At 48.1% G+C, this 19,341-nt stretch overlaps 1 protein-coding gene across 2 annotated transcripts in view; it reads right to left on the bottom strand.

Annotated features, from left to right (window-relative positions):
- Positions 1-16,058, bottom strand: part of ntrk3b (neurotrophic tyrosine kinase, receptor, type 3b) — an 86,389-nt gene extending 70,331 nt beyond the window's left edge. The window contains exons 1-3 of one of the 2 annotated variants that reach the window (XM_028956255.1): positions 15,486-16,058; positions 3,575-3,649; positions 2,059-2,130 (exon numbers count right to left, since the gene is read on the bottom strand). In XM_028956255.1, the coding sequence (XP_028812088.1) occupies positions 2,059-2,130; positions 3,575-3,649; positions 15,486-15,733 (395 nt within the window). In that variant the 5' untranslated portion in view covers positions 15,734-16,058. Of the gene's footprint in view, positions 1-2,058; positions 2,131-3,574; positions 3,650-3,878; positions 3,902-15,485 lie in introns of those variants that run through there. The other variant, XM_028956256.1, reaches the window with a different exon arrangement.
- Between the last annotated feature and the right edge of the window lie 3,283 nt (positions 16,059-19,341).

Genomic DNA, 19,341 nt, shown 5'->3' with positions numbered 1-19,341 from the left:
GAGAGCCAAAATGAGCATGAGATAAATTCACTTCTGAAGGTGACACATGCACTTAATATATATTCTATAATTTATTGAAATCATTTAGTTCTGTCTGTGTGGGAAAACAAGGAAATGTCAGATTAAGCCATTTTGAGACAGCTTAACTATAATGAAAACAAATGAGATTCTCTTGGTTCATTTCAAGAAAATCTCTGGCAAATCTCGGTGACTGACAGTGAAAAGCAGCTACAGCTGTTGAGGACAAACTTGGGATAAAGAGACATAATTGAATGGGGAATTTTTGAAGGGTGCGGTTTGACATTTGGAGACAGAGCATCATGTAGGCAAGGGGATTTAATGAGAGCGACCTCCACTCCTCCCTGAAGGAAGTGACCTTTCTCACTCTATTGCGACAGTGGCCCCTGAGATTTATTTGGGTCTGCTTGTCGAATCTGAAATAAAGAGACGTGTTGTCTCTCCAACCAGACAGTAACCTTTCATTTACCCGGCACGAGGACGCCCGGGACACGCAGCGGGACACACAGCGGGACACGTCGGAGGCTTCCGCCTCCGCCACACTCTAAAATACAAAAGACAGCATTTCCACAGAGTTTATATGAAGTCTCCAGCATGCGTGCATTATATGTATTACATGTCGAAATGTATAGAAAGTGTGAAAAATCCTTCTTTTGCCTTAATGTACCATTAAAAGGAACACTTATGCCTATCCCTGGGCAGAAATGCTGCAGTAAAATTGTATGGCCTTATAAATTGCTGGTTTTATTGTACTATAAGCTAATAGGCGAACAGGAGCTCTGCTAAAGGACAGTGATTGGTAATCACATCGTCTCCTGAACTTTGCAGGGTCGCACTTGCATTCTATTTCAAATGAATTTCTTTGCATGAAAACTTGATTTCAAATCTCCGTCAGAGTTTTCTCTGTGCTTTCCCGTACTCTACTGGCAACCAGGTTTGAGGGCTGCATTCACCCCAACGCTGCTTCCAGATGTGTCCAAAGGATTTAGACCTGAACTCATCGCCGGCTGCCGCCACGCTGAAAGCGCCATCTCCCTGGCCTGCGCTGCGAAATGCTCTGAAATTCCAAAATGCCTTCAATTTTGACCATTCTGCTCAGTGCATTTTACTTCATTCGGCAGTTGGCCTCCTCACCCAAACCCCATTTCACTCAACTCTTTATGGATGAATGAGGCAGTTTCATCACCATTAGATCCACCCTGCACCACTCTTTACCACCTTAGTCTTAGCACTAAATATTTTGAGTGACTGCAAGTGACTTGGCATTTACTCAAAATTAATTCTGATAGGCAATGATAGGCATTTGTAACAAAAAATACTTCCTTGTCAATTTTTGCATTCTAAAAAATGGACTACATCATAAAATGCAAAGCCATCCAACGGGTTAAGCCGAGTATTCAGCGCAGTACTCTGTTGAAAATAATCCCATGACCCTGAGTTTCAACAAGCTGCATCGCTCACTGGCACTAAGACCCCAACGGTCACCTTTTAAACCCCGGCGAGTCGCAAATCATTTTTCCTTTCAGTCCAAAACAAGCAGCAAGATCATCGCCACTGTTGTCACCGAGCAGCCATTCCCGTTTTTAATGACTCCACAATTAGCATGTCCATCTGCTCCATTTGTGACTCAAGTGAAGGCAGCCTTTTAACGACATCTACATCCCATTCATTAAAACACAGCGAGCCACTCCAGACCTGCCTGTCTTCTGGCCCATAATGGCGGCTCTTGTCACCGACTCCGGGCCCGGGGCTCGGACGGCAGGCGTTACCGGGGACAATAAGGCCCAAACTGTACCTGACTGCGGTGATAGGCCGACAGGGGACGCTCATTGGTAATTGTCTGCAATTGTGCGCTTCTCCCTGTGTTTACACTGGGCAAATTGGAGGATTATAGCACACTGCTGTGTGCCATCGCCCTTCAGCTCGGATATTACCTCTCGCGGTTCTCTGCCGGTTTCGCAACACACTCAGCGCACCGTAAAAGGCCTCGCCGGAGGTGCTTGGAATTGAAGGTCTGTGTTTGTTTGCAGAGGTACTTACATGTATCGCAGATGGGGGTTCTGGGCAAACGCCCGCGCCTGAATCGCCCGCAGATTACAGTTCATGATGGTTCTGGAAAAAAACAGAATAAAAGTGTACAAAATAAAACTACACACATATCGATATATAGATATAAGTCTCACTTCTAAGACAATATACATTTACAGAGTTCAGTTCACAAGCACAGTTTCCTACATTTATTAGACACCCTTATACAGAGCACCTTATGATCAGTAGTTACAGGGACAGTCTTCAGTGGCAGTAAGTGGGGTTTGAACTTGTGGCTTTGTGGTCATCTGGTTCATAGACGAGTGTGTTACCCACCAGGCTACTAACACCCATTAACCTCATTTGAAGGTTTGCAGGCATTTTAATTCAGATTAATGCTTCAAAATTTGTTACAAATGTATGAACATTTCATTGGAAATCATTGTTAGTATTTGAAAGCACTGCGAACTGAGAGGCGTTTCCTACACCTCGGTATCCAGTACTGGCAACCTGGTCTGCACGTTGCCAGGTCTTTTCCTCCTCCTTTCTCCAACACTCTTTTCAGATGTTTGATGGAGCCCATGGACAATGACATTGCTAATGTCTCTAAATCACTCTGAATCGTGATTGCTGAGAGAAAAGTTGACTTGCTGTTAAGGCAGATGAGGGCTGTGTTGGGGTCACCGTCTGGCTGGCGTCTTTTGAAGACGACATTAGAGTAATGATATCATCCACAGCCCTCGGTTCACCTTGTTTATTTCCTGGTGCAGCTGGAATCAATTACAGCTGATGAAGACATTGTTTACGTCGCCGCTGTGTTAATTGGCAGCAAAATCTGCATTTTCATCACCGAATGCCACCGATAGGAAGAAAAAAAGTGATTATGCACCGAGCGGCGGCCGAGGGAAGAGACATAGTTAATAAAACCAATGCCCCGTTTCGGCTTTTAAGCTCCGTCTCCCGAGCGAGAGAGGCCTGTAAGTGCGGAGACCACGCGCGAGGGCCGTATTTCCATCAAACGTTACCCGCCGACTTCCCTCCGAGTGGGGTTACGGACGCGTGCAGAGCCCCCCGCCCCTCAGCGGCCTCGCAGGCAGATAAGGGCTCAGCGAGGAGGCGTGGGGAGCGCTGCCGCAACTCAAACGGCCAGGTGAGAGGGACGGTAATGAGAAAAATGCTAATTTAGCAGCCGGGGATATTAGACTTGGCCTTTCTGATGAGGGATCAAGTGGCGAATGGGCAGCTCTGTCTTGGGGGTGCTGGGAGAAGCGCGGCAGGGGTGGGGGGGGGGGGGGGGGGGGGGGGGGCGGCCACTTTTTCCCCATGCCGCAGATATCTGGGCAGGGCGCGAAGGCACGCTCGACTTGGAAAAATTTGCCCGGAGTGACACAATCTGTTGCCTTCACTAAATATAATCGGACGAGGCACGCGGATCTAGACGCCGTGTCATTCGGCACGGAGAACCGCGTCAAACTGAAGCCTTTATTATGCGCGGTAGTGATTTACTGACTGCATGAGAGATACTCACAGTCGCTCCAGCCCGGTGTACAGCTCCATGTCCACGTCCCTCAGGACCTGCAGCCCCGTCCAGTTCTCTATGTGTCTGGAAAAGACAGGAATGCAAACAGGCATTAAGGTTCCACGTGAGGAGAGGAGGAGATGTTTTTTTTTGGGGGGGGATGGGGGGTGTATAATGTGTGACTATCAGCTCGGTACAAGGCTGCAGAGCTTCATGTCCGTGCCTGAGCTCGCGGCATCACGCCTGCCACTGATTAATTCCGGGGGAGCGCTCGAACGCCACAGCACGTTCCGATTGTTCTGTGCCGACGTACCGTCACGAGCGGAACACTGCCAACCCCCAGAAAACACGCTCGGTCCAAATCAGGCTCTTTAACCCGACGCAATTCACGCCCTGCAAATGCCATGGCCACGCAACCGCGGCTGATTGTCTATTCAGAGCGGCCCGCTGTCGGCCAGGTACAACGGAGCGGCGGAGGACAGATGGGAGAGGCATCCCACCGCCGCGGGCCAAAGCAAACAAGTGCCACTGGCTCCACGGCCGTCGCCATGGCGATCGAGAAACACACGCATGCCGTCAGATGCTTCGCCTCGTGCTGTTGTCTCCCTCCTTCTTCTCCGGGAGAGACGGTGATTCACGGCAAGGGCCTCAGGAAGCCGCATTCAGGCGTCTACTTTTCATATGAAAATACACATTTAAAAGTCATTTACGTTAAACTCGTGCATTTGTCCAATTTGTTCAGAAGCAACTGAGCGATGTCACTCTGTAGCCTAAAAGCAATATTAATCATCTCAATTAATCCAATTTCTTCAACTTTTTTTTTTTTTTTTTTGCAGCTACGGGCCATTAGTTAATATTTTCACCCCTTTTACCCCAGCAACCTTCCAATTAAATACTAAATAAGTGGACGTCCGTGCATGAACACTTACAGTCCAGGCAGACGGCCCATTCTTCAGGTAGAAAAACAGGGCAATGACAAAATGACAGGGCAATGACAAAAAATGAATGGAGTGAAATTCAGTGGCGGCTTCAAATCATCGTCGGTGTGTACGCAGGAGGTCAGGCGCGAGCTGCAACAGTGAGCGTCTATGGCTCCATCTATAATGTCCGTCTATGGCAGAAGCTCTGTGATATCAGCCACATGTCTCATCAAGATGGAGCCGTGAACACAGAAAAAATGGACCCTTAATATTTGTAATACCCAATATTAAATTGAATGCTTCTGAGAATCACAAACGCTCTCCAACAATTTTAGCAAAGTTTACAAAAGGGAGGACAGTGCAATCATAAAAGAAAAAAATATATACGTATATACACACTAAACTAAACTACAGGGTGGGCCATTTATATGGATACACCTTAATAAAATGGGAATGGTTGGTGACATTGAACACATTTTATAAGTGGTCAGAAACTTGTAAATAACTCATGAAAGAATAAAGTTACGTTAAAACCATTGTTTCTCTTTTGAAATTACCAATGAATTTGATCACATGACCCTCTTCCTATTGAAAAAACAAAAGTTGGATCCAAGATGACCGATTTCAAAATAGCCGCTATGGTCACCACCCATCTTGAAAGGTTTGCCCCCTCACATATACTAATGTGCCACAAACAGGACGTTAATGTCACCAACCATTCCCATTTTATTAAGGTGGATCCATATAAATGGCCCACCCTGTATACTAACTAAAACTAAAGATTAAATACTGTACAGGTTATCTCTATAGGAGAAAAGTAGAGCTTTTCTGTACAATGAACTGCACAACATCATGTAGGATGCTTGTAAGTGGATATGTTGGATCTTTCAAACAGGACACACAAGACCAGACAAACATGTGCAGGAATGTGCAAAAAGAACAGAGATGTGCAGAGATGTGCAAATTGAGTTGCAGATTCTGAACGACTGACACCCCCTTCTGTCAACATATCACGCATCCTAGTGTATGGCAGCGTCCGTCTCCTCCCTTTCTCCTCCGTTTCCCTCTATTCTCTACACACCCTATACCCCTTGTGACCACAAACGTGACCACGCCCACTACCAACACCAGCACATGCATCACCGGTGCTTTCATTCCGGTGTTACGATGATTTTTTTGAAGCTGGGAAAAATACGACCCTTCAAGCCGACACCTGCAGAGGCCCCCGCCGCCTTTCAGGCTGATTTAGACGGGATGTGGGGTCCCACTTTAACTCTTTGCTTCTCCGGGTGTGTCTTTATATATATTTTTTTTCTGCTGTTGCCTTAGGCTCTTTAAATAAATCTACAAATCTGAGGACATTCTCTTACACACCCACCTCCAGCATCCGGTGACTGTCAGCACGATAAAGCGCTCAAAATGAAGCCGAACCGCACCGGCGGCGGCTCGAGGGCGACCGTTAACAAGCGCTAATGAGCGCTCTCAGCAGCGACGGCTCCGGCCTAAACTTTAATCTGGGTGTTGTGCAGAAACCAGGAGACGTTGCCGCTCCTGTCAACACTCCACACCCACGTGCCGCGCCTCCCGCACGCCGAGCGGGGACGTGGACGAGTCCTCCACCGCGCACGACGCTCATTTCTCCCTGAACGCTGATTATTGACTAATGGACGCTGTGATCAATCGGTCATTTTAATTGCGTGTAATGGCTGGCGCTCAAACAGGAGCAAAGACAAAACCAGTGTGTCCCCCCCCTTTATTATCTTCCTCTCCATGCAGACAAAAGGGTGGCCGTGCTAATGACAGGGACCTTTGATGGTCACCCACACAACGGCGTGCTGTGTTCTGCGCCTCGGCCAGTTTTTGCAATGTTAATGCGACGTCCGCTGCACAGTAGGACCCCTTCAGCCCAAGGGGGATGTGGTAGACGTCCATTTTTTTCCCTACCGAGCCCAAGATCTGGACCGATCTCTTACGCGTCATTGGGTTCAGCCCCCCCGGTGCAGATCTTCCGTCCAAAGAATGCGTCTAATCATCCAAACTTTCCCAGAAATGACCAACCAATGCGACCGCAGGGAGGGGGGGGCACAGAATCTGCCCTTTCTAAGAACAGGGGCGGCGGCGCGGCGTTCTTTCGTGCCGTATATCTCCTCTCCGCACGCCCCCACCGGCAGCCGTGCCCACTCTCCAAAATGACAATGAGTATAATTAGCTCCCACGAGCCAGAGACCATTAGACAGCGACTCAGCCGAGCAGGCAGAGGACTGGGGGGGGGGGCGCTGTGCCGACGTCGGGCCGGGGCAGCGCCGCGCATTTTAAGCAAGAGATCACAAGCCGCCGCCGGAGGGAGGGGCCTTTATTAAAACCACTGCCAGACGGCGGATCCGCAGCGGAGCAAACGGCCCGGTTGCCAGGGCAACGTGAATGACACTTTAATCAGCCATCTTAAATGTAGCGCCACTCCGTGCCGGGCCCTACATGACTTCTGTTCGCTCAGGTTACGTGATAAGCCCGGTGGCGGTGGTTGTGCGCCGAAGTGTAGAAGATGGCTGAGTGTTTAAGATGGCTAAATGGGGGGGTGGAGACAAATCCACAAATAATAGATTTCTTCATTTCAGATACGTTTTTATGACCTGCACGTGGTGAGAGAATGAGATGCGTTGTTGCAGATCAATAATTTTTGAACACCAAAATCGCCAAATTACGCCAATGTGTTAAAGTGCCACAGCTGCTTATGGTTTTATCCTTATTTGAGAAATGGGTTCCTTGATACCACATATTCACATTTTTGCAAAATTCATCACCATCCGAAATGGGTGGTAGTAGCCTAGTGGGTAACACACTCGCCTATGGACCAGAAGACCCAGGTTCAAACCCCACTTACTACCATTGTGTCCCTGAGCAAGACACCCTGAGTGTCTCCAGGGGGGGACTGTCCCTGTAACTACTGATTATAAGTCACTCTGGATAAGGGCGTCTGGTAAATACTGTAAATGTAAATGGCAACACTGAGACTGGAGACAACAGTGCAGCCTAAACAGTCGATACAATACATTTAATATATGTAATAAAGATATAATATATGATATAAAGATGTGTAGAAACAGAAGATGGCTTTTGATGTGCCAAAATCACAAAGAAAACGAGCAAAAATTCGATTGTCACACCTATTAACACTTTTATTCGAATTCAGATACAGACACCAACCGTGGTGGCACATATCTACCCACTACAGTCTGAGTCCCTTTCAAGTCCGGGGACAAATCCTCCCAATTAAAAAATGTTTATGGTCTAATATTATGCGCCACCATTTGTGCCTTTTTTGAAAATGATTTGTGTTTTTTTCCCCCAGCAGGCAGTCAACAGACACTAATTGGCAAAATAAACCATTAACACCATTTGAACCGGGGAGGCTGAAAAATAATGCGTTTTATCCGGGTTCTCCAGCACCTGAGTGGGTTCCGCCGGCCTAATTGCCGCAGGCTCTGCGGGGCAAAGACGAGAAGCGCGCTGCCGCGGCGGGCAACCCAGCGCCATTAAAGCCCTCTTCAGAACGTATCAATATTTCTGTGTGCGCCTCAGATCCAAATCGGGGACGGAACGGGCCGATCTGATGTTCTTTTGGCGAGCAGCAGCGGGGCGCTGGGCGTTTTTTCGGGGTTGTATATAGAGGCTTGGCAGATGAACGACGCCTTTGGATCAAGCGTGCCACTTGATATACAATATGATGCAGTGTCTCTGCCACCATGGCCCATGTGGGGATGGGGGTTTTTGTTTCATTTTTCTCTTTCGGCCTCCCAGCCGCCCTCCCGGCACCGGATTGGTGTGTTTAAAAAACGAGCCGCTTTTCTATTTTTTTACGCTTTGCCACATGGCGAAGACGTGCAGCTCTGTGAGTGTTAATGAAATAAGAGATCACAGCGCTCTGGGGCCGCGGCGCGCCACGAGCGCATGCAGATCTGAGACGGCCCGGCCCGGGGGGGACGAGGCTCGTTTAAAGGAGCCGGTGTCCACCGGGAGCGTCTGGGGGGAAAGCGCGAGTAAACAAGTTCGCCTGCCGGCCCGCCAACGGATGCCGGCGGAGGCCTTTCAGGAAGACGATCACGTGGCCCGTGGGCTTTCCCAGGATGCATCCTGCTCACCACGATCCTCCAGGCCTCAAACCTCCCCAACACACAACAGAGACAATCAACAGCTCCAGTCTCCTTAATTACCTCCACTGGTCCAGTTATAAATATCTACAAATTAAAAACCAGAAAAAAAATTCTGAATTATACATAAATTTAAAAAAAATATATATTACAATAAACCTTAATTGACTGATACAGAATGCGGTAACTGGAAAGCCATGCTAAATAAAACACCCCAAATAAAGGCAATTAACATGAAACCAGTTATTCAAATGCAATTCGTGTGAAACACCATCGCGGCTCGCAATTTGCAACGCGGCGGCAATTTCATTAAGGCAGCGTTTTCCGCGCCGACGACGGGAGGAAGGGCCCGGATCATTCCTTATGCTTTTAACTTAATTACATAAAACACTCGCTGCTGTAACACCGCGGCGGTATTGGTTTTTGGTGTCCGCGTGCCACATTTAACACAACTTCGTATGAATTTCTGTACGTTGCACAGTCACTGAGCGCGGTGACACCCGCCATATTTCACCCTCCGGGGACAGAAAAACACAGGCGGGGGGGGGGGGGGAAACCAGAATGATACAGGACATGATTTGCAGCAGCGCGGCAACAAGCGAAATGACATCCCGTGATCAAACGCAACAACAAATTAGCCTCCCCGATGCACGCCGCACAATGTGACACTGGCGGTTTGCCGCCGACAAAAGGTGAAATGTGGCCCGCAGATGAGCTTCGTCTCTACCTGACATCTCCATCAGCGCGAACAAGGCCCCCCCCGAACCCCCCCGCCCGCCTGCCTCCCTCTTTCAGGAGTATGAGGGATGAGCTCGGCGTGATTTCAAAGGCTGCTTCTTGTCTCAGTGTAATTGAAATCCCTTTCACGTCGTGCAGGGGACACTCTCCTCCACTCGGGAGACTTCGCCCACATCTCAGCTAAAAGGGCCGCACTGTCATTGCGGGCGCGCCGCGAACAACAGCAACACACAACGGCGGCACGATGGCGAGGCGACAGCGCGTCCCTAATCACCCGCGCTCCTCGCCTTATTAATGTTCAGTATCATGCTACGTGTGTGTGTGTGTGTGTGTGTGTGTGTGTGTGTGTGTGTGTGTGTGTGTGTGTGTAAATTTAGCCCAACAGATGGCACCCGGCCGCCATCTTCAGTGAAAAGATCCCCTTTTTCTGGTTCTGATGACCATGTAAAATGCTCCCCAACAGCCGGATACGTTCCGGCGTGCTCGGGGCTCCGTGATGGACAGCCTAATGAATCGAATAGTACAGCCAGCCTCTTTGAGTTATTAACTTTTAAACATAATTCATGACCGGCTCGGAATAATGAAACACAAATTAGGCCTGGAAATTAAAAATAATAATTAATCTGGGTCTAATTATAAATGTGTTGCGGTAAGGAATTTGTGCCAGAGAAGCTTTTACCTGACCTAGAAAAGATAGATCAAAGGAATTTTGTATATGGAATCTGAGCCTTCAATATTTTATGACGGTATAAAAGCGGGGGGTTTGGGGGGGTTGCTGTGGCAGCAGACGCAGTGTCGTGGTGGGACGAATGTCTGGAATCGGTGAAATGACTGGTGTGGCTTTCAGTGTGCTGTTGTATTAAAATATTGCACAATGGGTGTATTAGCATAATTGTAATTAGCATAAGTGATGTTCTGCTTGGACGCCCGTTTTTACATGAATTATGTCCTCGATGTGCCCTTATGTAACCTTATGGGCTTTTTGTTTTTAAAATCATGAAACACAAAATGCGTGTTGATACCCAATCATTTCAATCCCATAAAAAGAAGGGGGGAAAAAAATAGAAGTTGACATTTTGCCCCCTGAGTTTGAATTTCTCCTATTAAGTTTACTGAGGCGAAACCCAATATTATTATAATATCATATTATTACTCTTCCTCGACATGGGAGAGTGGTGTAAGTTTCTACATTTCCATAAACTAAATAAAATTACATATCAGCCGAGCGGTTAGATTTCGTGCGCTGAAAATCGCGCACGAATGTCAGAATTTCTTGGGACTTGGTGTGGCCCCCTTTTCTGCCTGCACTTGACAAGTGATTGATTAGTGACCTAGAAATAGTGTAGAATCCCACATTCGCCGCAAACGCCGCCATTTTTCTCTGTCCTGTTTTTTTTTTTTTTTTTTTTTCGGTGTAATTGTAAAAACTCCAAACTCTACAAGCAGCTACCCGCACGGTGATTTATCTCAGCGCGGGTCGGTCTGGCTCCGGCCAACCAGAGAGGAGCAAACCGATCCGAGCCAGCAGCGCAGGCTGTGGAGCGAAGCTAAGCACATTATTAATAAAACACGAAAACAAGCACGGCGAGGCTGATCTTCTCCGCAAAGGCCAATAGGCGATAACCTTCCCAGCAGAATACTGAGCAGCAGGGCCGGCCATTATAAGACACAGCGTCCCTTCGGTCCCTTTGTACCTCGGCCCGCCGGTTTCAGGTAATTGGAGGAAAGGTAGTATAGTGCGGTAATAATAGCAGTTAAATTCGTAGTTAATGAGCTCGTCTGCGGAACTCACTCATGCCCAGCAGGCCTGGAAATCAATTTTGGACCCTAACTGTGCCTCACAGTTGTGCAACCACACGCAAAACGAGGAAAACCGCAATTACCTGGCGGCTCCACGTCACGAAACGGCGGCCCCGCCCAAGGCAGGACAAAGCCACGGCTGGTAGTTCTTCCTAAGGGGCAGTGATGGCCTAGCGGTTAAGTGGCCCCGTAATCAGAAGGTCGCTGGTTCAAATCCCGATCTGCCGAGGTGCCACTGAGCAAAGCACCGTCCCCACACACTGCTCCCCGGGCGCCTGTCATGGCCGCCCACTGCTCACTCAGGGTGATGGGTTAAATGCAGAGGACACATTTCACTGTGTGCACCGTGTGCTGTGCCGCTGTGTATCAAATGTGACGATCACTTCACTTTATTTTTTTTTCCCGTGATTGTAAAAGTAGTTTACCCAATTATATCACTATGGCTATAATGTTCTATTATTACTCTTTGTGGTGGGAAAGGGGTTTGGAGGCAATGGAAGGGAATTCACTCGTTCTCTACTCTTGCATTTATTGAAAATGTGTAACAATAGGCGCTTTCTGATACATAATAATAATAATAACAGTATGGCATCATATTCACACTGGCCATGATTCACACTGGAGGTTCATTCCAAGATGTGTGAGCAGCGTGAGGGCTTCCGAGTTATGAGACGAGATTAAAATTCACAAGTAAGTAATGAATTGAGACTCCAGTCGCTGCGTCGGCGACACGCGTACATTAACAGCAATGAGGGGACGGGAAAAAGAAGGGGAAAAAAAGCATAATTACTCTACGCTGCATCTGAACGTTGGAAGGACACTTATAAAAAAAATGTGTCTCTCATATATGTGTCACATCAAGTCCCAGATGCCACGGCTAAAAATAAAGCACACATTTAAGAGAAACCATTAGAGATAAATGGGAAGTGGGAAAAGAAAATCTCAGAAGTAACTAATGATTTGATAGATGGACATTTACCAGTCTGGGAGGGTAACAAAGACACACACACACACAGCCTCTGTGATCATGCCTGTTTACCCGCGGTTATTTATGACTATTCATGATTTATTTTGCGTAATGAGTAGATTTGACTCGAGGTCCCGTCCCCTCATCACTCAGGCCATCGAAGAGGAGGTGGCAGTTGGCAGCTGGGGACAATGAAAGGGTCTCCTGGGGGGCACAGATCTGCGCCCTGTGATGATGGAGGGCCTGCTTTGATCGTGCGGAAGCGGCGTTTACAATTATTTTAACATCTTTTCAAGCCTCAGAAATAAAGCATCGCATCTGAGAGGAGAAGGGGGGAAGAAATGCGCCATTACAAAAAAGCTCCTCGGCCGTTTGTCTAATCGCAGCCGGAATTGTTTATCTGATTTCGGGCCCGACGCAACCGCGCCGTTACTGGAAAACGCATTTCAGAGTCACCCGCCAGCGCGGTCAATGCGCGCGGGGCCTCGCACAAAATGGAGCTGCCGCCTAATTACCGCGGGGAGCGCGCGGCCCGAGACTTCAATGTATTCCGTGACACCCCATCACCTCCCCTAATCCACTTCCTGCTCTTTCATGAGGCCGATCTATAATTCGGACATGGCAGCGACGATGGGAGCGGCGGCCCAGGTTAAAGTTATTAGGGGCGGGATGCATTATTAATGCCAACTGTGCCGTCTTCCGCGGCCCTCACCTGCCTGCGTCCCCCTCACCCAGGCAAAGGCCGGGCTGAGGCATGCTGGGACGGCGTCTCATTAATCAAAGGTTGCTTTAATTGGGTGATCAGTCCTGTGCACACACAATGAGAGGAGGGAGACGGAGGGACCGGATGAGAAGGCTGCCGCGCACGACTGGCTTTATTCCCTCCGCGGACTCACTTCACCGTTCCTCCTCTAAGAAGCCAAATGAAAACGAAGTCCTATTTTTGCGGGTCCTTAACCTTGACTGTGATGGGCCCCGCGTGTGCCACCCCGCTCAGCGCCGCCATGCATTCGTCACCGTTACAGCTCGTCAGCGTGGAGCATTGAACGCGAAGCGTCACACGACGGCCTGGCCACGCCGTGGAAAAAAACGAGAGCCGCTTCTTCCTCGTCCTCCGGATGGAGGAGCCCCGATGCCACGCAGATAAGTGCCTACTGTAAAATACTGCAGCGATAGCTCCTGCTTTGCTTTATCTATAGCGCAGCTGCCACAGCCGCTGATGGGTGGGTGTCAGCAGAGAGTAATGAGGTGCTTACACACTCACACACACACACTCACACAGCAACAAATAAATAAACCAAAATTGAACGAGGCAAGAGAAAACCAAAGTGATTAGGGAGGCAGCCATGAAAATAATCTCCACCGTTGTAAAATGAGCTGATACAGGACAGAATATTTTGCATAATTGGAGCTCATGTGGAAATGAAAGAACCGGTCCGTTCCCAAAACATTGCCAGAAGATGACTACAGTTCAAACTTATGAGAAATGCAATCACTGCCACTACAGCAACGCCGTTATTATTATGAAGATAAAAGACGGATAGAGGAACCCGGAATGGTCTTGAGTGACCAATCGGCCTGGAAGATCCCAGAATGTTCGGGTTTTTCTGGGTAACTGTCCCACAGGGAACAGTTGTTGGTCCATTTCTCTGTGGTTGGCACAGTACATGCTACAAGTTTTGTCAGGTTCGGGAGTCTGGACTGGCAGCTTGTTGCTGGTGCATACGCCAACCGCAAGGTAGTATTCCAGCGGGGAATACAGGAATAATTAAATCTCACTGCATTTGTAATGTTCATATGATAACATACATTACATTCTGCTACATTACATTCTTTTTTTTACCATATATATATATATGTGTATGTGTGTGTATATATATAATCTCCATATGTGTGTGTGTGTATATATATGTATATGTGTATGTACATGTGTGTATATATATTCAGATTAAACCTATTTTTTTACCAAAAAGGTCAATCATACAATGTTTAAGGCATCATAAAATGTATTATAAGCAGCAGAATGTAAAGTATGTCATCATATGAACATTAGAAATGTTCAATATTACTATTATTACAGTAGTAGTAGCAAAAGTAATAGTAGTGATGACAGTAGTGGTCTCTTACAAAAGGAAATGAAAGCCCTGGCGGATGTGAATGCGTCCTCTGATTGTTAAGAGGAAGATGCCTGCTTTAAATTCCCCCATATTATAGGCCTGCGAGGAGGAAGAGGGTGTGTGGGCGAGGAAGGGTCAGCCACGCGGGCCACATTTCCGATGCAGCTCGGAAAAGCCGAGGATCCGAGCGCGCGCTGTCCAATTCTCGGATGGTGGCGTTGACCTACTTAACACAACCACAGCCTCATGCAAACTTGATGGTTTTTACGTGTGGCCATAGGGAAAAGTAAATCACCCTCGTCACCAGCCGCAAGGGCCACTTTCGAGGATCAATCAGGTCAAAATACCCCGAGGACATTCAATATTTATAAAGAAGCTTGTTTGCAAATGTTTGAGAAGAAAGAAGATGGCGCGATGACGGGGTGTTAAATGATGGGATTTAAAGCAGGTGGAAAACCTTTTAACATCACTTCCTAACTTCTGATAAGGACTGCGGCCTTTCAGGGAAAGTCAGCCTCGATTAAACGCTCCTCCATTGTGCTGCCACTAATGCAGACCCGGGGACACAAAAGGGAGCCATTCACTTTAGGGCCCATAAAAACAAGGATAGCGGCGTGATGAATGTTGCGGCGCGAATCGGGACGCGTCCCTCCTTATTTAAGCACGGATCGATGGGAATGGGGGCTCCGCTAATAAAAGGGAAGAGGGGAGAGGGGAGAGCCCCGCGGGGAGCTGTCCAGCGGACAAGGGTGCTGACAGGCAGGACGAACTGCAGGTGTTCCAGCCCAGCCGCCCCCACCGCGCAGCCACGGCGCCTTCATTTGCATATCTATCTATAGCAGCCTGTATGCATATACATACACACACATGTACATACATTACATGTTTCACTTTTTTTTTTTTTTTTTTCTTTTTGGGATTTTGCCATTTTTCTCGCTTCACTTTGACCAGCGGCGATGAAACGACGGGCATAAAAAATCAACACACCGTCTCCAGCAGTTCTTTCCAGCCGCCGCGTCATAAATACAGAGTTATTCGCGTCGTTTATGAACAACTCGGGTGTGGGTGTCTGCTCCGTGGCGTGGACGAGAAGCGGCGCAGTTTCGCCTGTTGGTCTGAGTGCCGCATCAGGCGGACGGAGGAATTCTCCTTTTGATTATTTTTATGACCTTTTTTCGTTTTTCCTGACATGCACAAAGCGACATTCGAACAGAGTGCGCGCGCACTTACATGGTGGAGATGTTCTTGAACAGCTCCTCAATGTCGTTGCTGCTGTTGCCGCTGCTGCCGGTGTCCTGCAGCGCCAGCAGCGGGAAGAAATTCCCGCTGTCGGACTTCGTGCAGTGGATCTCGGTGGGCGAGCAGCTGCAGGTCGGCGGACAGTCGAGCATGGAGCCGCGGGCGCGCTGCAGGAGGAGGCTGGAGAGCACCAGGAGCCTCCAGCAGATCCGGGCTGCGAGCATCCGTACATCCATCATTGCCGACCGCGGAGAAAACGAGTCGGGTTTTCCAAAAGAGAAAAGGAGGTGGAAAGTGTGTGTGTGTGTGTGTGTGTGTGTGTGTGTGCGCGCGCGATGCGTTTATACGTTAGCGCGCCCGCTCGTCACCATGAGTCCGGAGTCGGCGAGATTTCTGAAATCCCTCAATTTCTCCCGGGAAAGACGAGCGGAATCCTAAATCAGACGGAAAATATCCGGCGCGGTGCAGCCCATGGTTCTCCCGGCGCGCACACGGAGTCTCCAGCGCGCAGCTGCGCTCCCGCGTCTCCGGACTCGCGATGACGGGGGCGCGCGCGCGCGCGTGCCCGGCGGAGAGAGAGGGAGAGAGAGAGAGAGAGAGAGAGAGAGAGAGAGAGACCGGAGGAACAAGTTCGCGCGTCGAGCATCAGGTCCCACCTACCGGACGGACTCCGGAGCGACACGCGCGGACCGTGACGCAAGGACGCGGAGCCCGAGCCCGCCGTGCCAAGGATGACGTCGACGGCCAACGTTGACATTCCGGACGGGACGCGCTGCGGGTATCGATCCCGCGTCGATCCACGGCACGTGACGCCAACTTCATTTTGGTAAACGACTCGGAATGACACCGCTGTCGTTTTTTTTTTTTAACAATTAATGCGCCTCAGCAAACCGAGCGATCTCCGCCAATTAAATATAACCAAGTGCCACAGCGTCACATAAAAAGAAGCGCACAAAGCACCCAAGCTAACAGGACTGCTGCTTAATTAACCAATTTCAATATATTCCAATATTAAAAGGATTATAAGCAGAAAATTGTGCATGACAGAACGGGATTTGAGAAACAGGGAAAGTTTTATTTGTAACCAAGTTTATGTTCAATAAAAACATGTATTAATTCATGATTCATAATAATAATTTGTAATCCCTTATGACTGAATGGCTGTCATTAAACCAACCAGACGAATAAAACCTTTTTTAAGTAACACAACCAGCAATAATAGAAAATATTCTAGCATCTCGTCGCAAATAAGCTTACAGTAATCCCCAAATTCAAATCAAAAAGCATCAAATCAGCAGCTCCTGAGGCAGAATCTGAATGAGCTGAACGACTAAACGATTAAAACCGAGTCGCACTTCACCCTCAACACTCGTCTACGTTGACGCCCGTGCTGGTGAGGCCATGGTGGCACTGTACAGCAACTGCACACATACTGTGTACCTAAATGGGTACAAATGCTTGTCGCTGGGGCAGTACACCTTCTGAAGAACAATAATGTACCCGTCCTCGCAGGTACCTTAGTCACCTGTACCATTTATGACTGGAATTTAAACATTTATTTACATATAAAACGAAAGTGAAGTGATTGTCATTGTGATACACAGCAGCACAGCACACGGTGACACAGCAAATTGTGTCCTCTGCTGTTAACCTTCACCCTTGGTGAGCAGTGGGCAGCCATGACAGGCGTGTGCGGGGACAGTAGTTTGCTCAGTGGCACCTCGGTAGCGCCTATTCGAACCGGCCACCACTGCCCAGGCATATAAGTGTCACGTAGGCGATCTGCAAAGGATTGGGGGGGGTTAAAGGCCTTGCGTAAGGAGCCAGAGATGTGGCTCGAGTCTTAGTCCACTGAGCTGCTGTGTTTTTCTGTGGACATCAGATTCTTTTTGAAAAATTGGTCAGATCCACTTGCCATTCCGTCACTATTGTGCAGCGGAAATCTGGCAATTTGATACATTGGGGTTAATAGGGATCATTTCCACGTGGTGCAGGTTCATGGGTACAACTGTGTACTTTCACAAATCATGTACCTATAAAGGTACAGCATGGGATCACAAGGGACCTGTCCTGTACCGAACTGAATAGGACAGTTTTGTACCTGGAGGTTTAATATTGTACCCCGTGTGCACCTTCATTTCTCTGTGTGTACAGTAAGACTCCAGATGCGACTGGGCGATATGGCAAACAAAAACGATCGCAATCTGTTGACCGTTATTGATTATTATAATCATTTTCTTTTCATTCTGATGCTGCCAGTTTGGGGAGGAAAGAGAGCAAGAACCTGGTGTCGATGGTCATCATGCCACAACTAAAAGGCATATATTATGAAAGGTTAAATAACCTCTTAATCTGGCAACTCAAGGTCAGTGTCGTCAGTTTCTTCTGAATAAGCGATCTCATTGCCTTCATTGATCAATATCCGATCCGATCAAGAGCTCGGGAGGAAATTAATTTCAGAGCTGGGTTCTGTCAAGTCAGCTGGACACGAAGACATGACTGAGCTTCTAACCAACAGCACGGACCACACCTACCACACAAACTATGGTGGCCTAATGGTCTGAAGGCCGAAGGTTTGAATCCACCAACTGTGGTCCCCTTGATCAAGGTAATGTCCCCGCGAGCGATGGGTGCTGTGTGTCACATATGACAAATAATCACTTTCAATTTTCCAGCAAAGAACGTTGATGCCGGGTTGAAAAGAACAACAGATTTCCACAGCGGCGCGGCGCGTTCAGATGTTCACACTCTTCCTCTCTGTGGGGAATCTACACGGACGCCAGGCAGTTCCTTCATCTCAGCGACTGGGAATCCTGGGAATCCGCTGAGCCCAGCGTCGATGGCGCTTTTCCAGGAGGGACAACGAGGCGGAAGAGGATGAAGACGACAAAAGAACGGCTCCGGGCAAGAGTCCAGGGGCCGCAGCACGTCCTGCTCCACCTTCGGCCCCGAGAGGCCGGCATCACGTCTCCCATGGGCGCCGTTCGCCGCTGCACAGTGCCGTGGATTTTACTGATTTACTGGTGACAGGGGCGAGCGTCCACCACAAGCCACCTGATGGGGAGTCGAGATTAGATTTGAGGGGCGACGATTAGAGTTTCATCGCAGCGGCGTTAATAAACCGCATACGAATGCCGCTGGCCACGTTCTGCCACGCGTCTTCACCACTGGCAGATTACAATGAAATTAAAGCCCCAGTCTGTTCCTTTTTACTTTTTTTTTTTTTTTTAAATGTCACTATAAATTAGACCAGCTTTGATCCTGGAAATGTTGTGACAACCTTCATCGGAATGTGCGTTTTAAGATATTAAAGAAATAATTTTGCCTTTTCATTGCAATTGTCAAGACAGTTGAGGAGCCGTAAAAAGAAAAATATCTAATTTAAAACTAAGCTGCAAAAAAAAAGAATGAATTCCGTGCTGTTCGCTGTTCATTTTTACTGAATAATGATTTTGGACTGGACTAGTTTTATTTTATTTATTTTTTAATGGCAGTGGCAATTTGAGTAGAGATGTCCCGAAAGTAAGGGGAAAATATTGCACTTTAACAAATTCCCTGGATTTCTGTCCCAGAGTGCTTGAGCCAGTTTATTAAACTGATGCTCCTGGTTTTTCTGCACCCGGACCTCGGTTCTAACGCAGACATTCTTTTGTATAATTTTTCAGAGAAAATGCATCGGTCGGGGATCAGCTCCTCAGATGTAAGGTCATGGCCTGATAAGTCTCAAGTTAAACTCAGACTGTTTTTTTTTTTTTTTTAAAGGCCCGATGGGAAAACTGATATGAATTTATCAAACCACATCACACAGCTCCGTCTGTGCCCATCTGAGCTCAAATGAGCAGGCGAG

Source organism: Denticeps clupeoides, chromosome 16 (assembly GCF_900700375.1).
Source record: "Denticeps clupeoides chromosome 16, fDenClu1.1, whole genome shotgun sequence".
In the NCBI taxonomy this organism is placed as follows: Eukaryota; Metazoa; Chordata; class Actinopteri; order Clupeiformes; family Denticipitidae; genus Denticeps; species Denticeps clupeoides.
This window is presented reverse-complemented; position numbering and strand designations above follow the sequence as displayed.